Genomic DNA, 4733 nt, shown 5'->3' on the forward strand with positions numbered 1-4733 from the left:
GCCTTAAGACAGAGAGACCAATATATATATTTTAAACTCTGATTATATATAAAGAGTCTGTAATTGCAACGAGGCCCTGTAGTCGACAATTAATGTGTCGTAACTCATTCTTAAGCACTGTGCACACATCCTAAGTGTGAATCCTTGCACAATAGATACATGCCCTATTGTGTCTTACCTCCTAATTAGTATATGAAGCTACATGACTTATGAACTCAAATGGGATTATATCATGTTGTATGTAAAAAAGGAGAATGCTGGGATGCCTCAGTGGCTCAGGTGAATGAGAGTATGATTTTTGATATAAGCTTATGTCTTGATCTCTGGATTGTTAGCTCCGGCCCTATATTGGGCTCCACGCTAGGCATGGTACCTACTGAAAAATAAAATTTAAAAAAAAGTGGAACATTGGGAGGTCTTTGGTACTTTTTCTGAGGGGAAAGCAGGATTGATTTTTCTATGATTTTTCTATCTTTTAGTGTCAGTTCCTGTGATACTTGGGCTGTAACAAGTTACATGCAACTTTTGGGTTTTGGTTGGTTGATTAAACATCATTGTTCAGTACGTATTTATTGCTTCCGTAGGCATTATGGAAGGATACCAGAAGAAATATGAAGCAGACGCTTTGAAGCCTGAACAATAGACCTCGGCAGCCCCAACCCAACTTGGCTTAACTCAGCCTCAATGAACCAGACCCAATACTCTTGGCTCCTTGGCCTTGCTACAACTCTCTGATCCTTAGAATCTTCTTCAATTCCAGCTAGAATGGTGTGTCAGGCTCTTCAGAAATTTTTTCAAAAGCTGGTGCACAGACCTGAGGTGAAGAAACTGGGCGATAAAGATGAGCAAGTCAGAAGCCTGAACACTCTGGATTTAGTGGCCATGGGTTTGGACTACACAGTGGATATGAGTGTGTATTTCCTGGCTAGTGTGGTGGCTAGAGATCAAGCAGGACCATCCATCGTGATCAGCTTTTTGGTAGCTGGCCTAGCTTCACTGCTGGCTGGGCTGTGCTATGCAGAGTTTAGTGCTCGGGTTCCCCACTCTGGCTCTTCATATCTCTATACCTATGTCACTGTAGGTGAACTTGGGGCTTTTGTCACTGGCTGGAACCTCATCCTCTCCTTTTTTGCCTATACAGCTATTGTGATCCGTGTCTGGACCTTAGCTTTAGACAACGTTTTCAAGATCCAGAACTCTCAGACTCTGGATGGGAGCATCGTATCACATGTTTCTCGTGTCTTTGCAGAAAATCTAGGTCTCTTCTTTGTGGGCCTTCTGTTGTTGCTCGTGGAATTGCTAACCCAGAACATTAGTCAGCTTTCCCTAGTTGCCAAAGTGTTCACAACATTGAACATTTTGGTTGTCAGTTTTGTCACCATCTCTAGCTTCATGAAGGGGGACCTGCACAACTGGAAGCTCACAGAAGAGGACTACATAAATTCTGGACTCAGTGACACCTCTAGCTTGGGCCTTCTGGGCTCTGGAGGATTCGTGCCTTTTGGCTTCCAGGGGATTCTCCGTGGAGCTGCTACTTGTTTCTATGCATTTATAGGTTTTGAATATATTGTTGCCCAAGTGCAAAAAGCTAAGAATCCTGAGCATTCCATCCCCAGGAGCATTTTTATCTCATTGTTCATCTGTTTTTTAATGCATTTTGGTGTCTCTGTAGCACTTACGCTTATGGTGCCTTACTACCAGCTCCGACCTGGAAGTACCTTGCCTGAGGCATTTCTCCATATTGACTGGGTCCCTGCCTACTATGCTGTAACTTTTGGATTTTTCTGTAGTCTTTCTGACAGCTTCTTGGGCTATATGTTCCCCATAGGTGAGGTGATACACATGATGGCAAAGGATGGCCTCCTGTACCCTGTCCTTGCCAGGATCCAAACTGGCAAATACACACGCACTGTGGCCACTGTGATCATCGGCATTACTGCAGCAGTCATGGCATTTTTTCTTGGACTCACAGATCTTTTGGACCTCATGTCAGTTTGGGCCCTGCTAGATTACTCCCTGGTAGCTTTTTGTGTTCTCATTGTCAGGTATCAGCCTGAGAGGAAGAATGGGGAAAATGAAGCACAGGTGCAAGAGGAGAATGAGGGAAACGAAGTTACTTGTGGTCTCATCCCCAGGTGTCAGCCTGAGAGGAGAAATAAGGGAAATGAAGGAGAGATGCAGGAGGAGAATGAAGGAAATAAAGTGCAGGTGCAGGAGGAGAATGAGGGAAATGAAGTGCAAGTGCAGGAGGAAAATGAGGGAAATGAAGCACAGGTTCAACAGGAGAAAGGATCTGCAGCAGAGAAGCTAACTCCACAGGGACTATTTTTTCCAGGCAGCCCCACCCCCACCCCACTCTCTGGCCGGGTTGTCTCTGTTTGCTCCTCACTGCTTGCTCTGCTGCTGACTCTTCTCTGCCTGGTGCTGACCCAGTGGTCAGGTCTGCCTTCTGGAGACCCAGGATGGATCACAGTGGTTGTGCTGCTCCTGGTGGTCATCACTGGGATCACTGGGATCATCTGGAGACAGCCACAGAACACTACTCCTCTTCACTTTCAGGTACCTGGTCTGCCTCTCCTCCCACTCCTGAGCATCTTTTTGAATGTTTGCCTTATGATGCAGATGACCGCTGGCACCTGGGCTCTATCTGGTGTCTGGATGCTGATTGGGTTTGTAATCTACTTCAGCTATGGGATCCAGCAGAGCTTTAAGAATACAAACAGTAGGGACAGCCCCAGTGGCGCAGAGGTTTAGCACCGCCTGCAGCCCGGGGTGTGATCCTGGAGACCTAGGATTGAGTCCCCCATCAGGCTCCCTGCATGGAGCCTGTTTCTCCCTCTGCCTGTGTCTCTGCCTCTCTCTCTCTCTCTCTCTCTCTCTGTGTGTGTGTGTCTATGAATAAATAAATAAAAATTTAAAAAAATCATTAAAAAAAGAATACAAACATTAGACCTTGAATTCGGCAGTGCCAATACATATTTGGCTTGACATCATCGCACCTGAAAGCAGTATGGTTCCCTACGCAGTAATGGGAAGCACTCCTGAATGTATGGAAATCTAGAGTTCCTATCAGATATTTGTGGGGAACACTAATAGAGCTCTATATTTATGATAGAAAGAAGGATGTGTCTTTGCTCTTTCTGTTTTTTTTTTTTTTTACTTTCTACTTTTCAATTTTGTCTATAGCTGCTTATTGGCTTTTACAAAGTTAATGTTAAATGAAATTTGAAAAAGTGTTTTCTTTGAGAAACACTACCTATCTTACTAAAGCTGTTATGAAAGATAGAAAGGGATGGAATACTTCCAAACTCGTTCTATGAGGTCAGCATCACCTTAATTCCAAAACCAGACAAAGACCCCACCAAAAAGGAGAATTATAGGCCATATCCCGGAGGAACACAGTTGCAAAAATTCTCAACAAGATACTAGCCAATAGGATCCAACAATACATTAAGAAGATTATTCATCATGACCAAGTGGGATTTATCCCTGGAATGCAAGGGTGGTTCAACACTCGTAAAACGATCAAGGTGATAGATCATATCAACAAGAGGAAAAAACAAGAACCATATCATCCTCTCAATAGATGCAGAGAAAGCATTTGACAAAATAGGGCATCCATTCCTGATCAAAACTCTTCAGAGTGTAGGGATAGGGGGAACTTTCCTGAGCATCTTAAAAGCCATCTACAGAAAGCCCACAGAAAATATAATTCTCAATGGGGAAACACTGGGAGCCTTTCCTCTAAGATCAGGAACAAGACAAGGATGTCCACTCTCACCACTGCTATTCAACATAGTACTAGAAGTCCTAGCCTCAGCAATCAGACAACAAAAAGAAATAAAAGGCATTCGAATTGGCAAAGAAGAAGTCAAACTCTCCCTCTTCGCCAATGACATGATACTCTACATAGAAAACCCAAAAGCCTCCACCCCAAGATTGCTAGAACTCATACAGCAATTCGGCAGTGTGGCAGGATACAAAATCAATGCCTAGAAATCAGGGGCATTTCTATACACTGAGTCTGAAGAAAGAGAAATTAAGGAATCAATCTCATTTACAAATGCACCCAAAAGCATAAGATACCTAGGAATAAACCTAACCAAAGAGGTAAAGGATCTATACCTTAAAAACTGCAGAACACTTCTGATAGAAATTGAGGAAGAGACACAGAGATGGAAAAATATTCCATGCTCATGGATTGGAAGAATTAATATTGCGAAAATGTCAATGCTACCCAGGGCAATTTACACGTTTAATGCAATCCCTATCAAAATACCATGGACTTTCTTCAGAGAGTTGGAACAAATAATCTTAAGATTTGTGTGGAATCAGAAAAGACCCTGAATAGCCAGGGGAATATTGAAAAGAAAACCAGAGCCGGGGGCATCACAATGCCAGATTTCAAGTTGTACTACAAACCCGTGATCATCAATACAGTGTGGTACTGGCACAGAAACAGACATATAGATCAACAGAACAGAAGAGAGAACCCAGAAATGGGCCCTCAACTCTATGGTCAACTAATATTTGACGAAGCAGGAAAGAATGTTCACTGGAAAAAGGACAGTCTCTTCAATAAATGGTACTGGGAAAACTGGACAGCCATGTGCAGAAGAATGAAACTAGACCATTCTTTTACACCATACAGAGATAAACTCAAAATGCATGAAACATCTAAATGTGAGACAAGAATCCATCAAAATCCTAGAGGAGAACATAGGCAACACCCT

The 4733-nt window shown here is 43.1% G+C and overlaps 1 protein-coding gene across 1 annotated transcript; it reads left to right on the forward strand.

Annotated features, from left to right (window-relative positions):
* The first annotated feature begins 765 nt into the window (after positions 1-765).
* LOC129505480 (cationic amino acid transporter 3-like) lies at positions 766-2988 on the forward strand. The gene is made up of 3 exons (XM_055318505.1): positions 766-2085; positions 2275-2738; positions 2925-2988. Exons 1-3 carry the CDS (start codon positions 766-768, stop codon positions 2986-2988), a joined length of 1848 nt encoding a protein of 615 aa, XP_055174480.1.
* Positions 2989-4733: the final 1745 nt, after the last annotated feature.

Source organism: Nyctereutes procyonoides, unplaced genomic scaffold, assembly GCF_905146905.1.
Source record: "Nyctereutes procyonoides isolate TBG_1078 unplaced genomic scaffold, NYPRO_anot_genome, whole genome shotgun sequence".
In the NCBI taxonomy this organism is placed as follows: domain Eukaryota; kingdom Metazoa; phylum Chordata; class Mammalia; order Carnivora; family Canidae; genus Nyctereutes; species Nyctereutes procyonoides.

Bases quoted from the DNA above. Each gene is read 5' to 3' on its own strand.
- LOC129505480 (XM_055318505.1), top strand. From the start codon at position 766: ATGGTGTGTCAGGCTCTTCAGAAATTTTTTCAAAAGCTGGTGCACAGA. The intron at 2,086-2,274 runs GTGCAAGAGGAG...AATGAAGCACAG, and splicing joins ATGGGGAAAATGAAGCACAG to GTTCAACAGGAGAAAGGATC. The intron at 2,739-2,924 runs TGGCGCAGAGGT...ATTTAAAAAAAT, and splicing joins AACAGTAGGGACAGCCCCAG to CATTAAAAAAAGAATACAAA.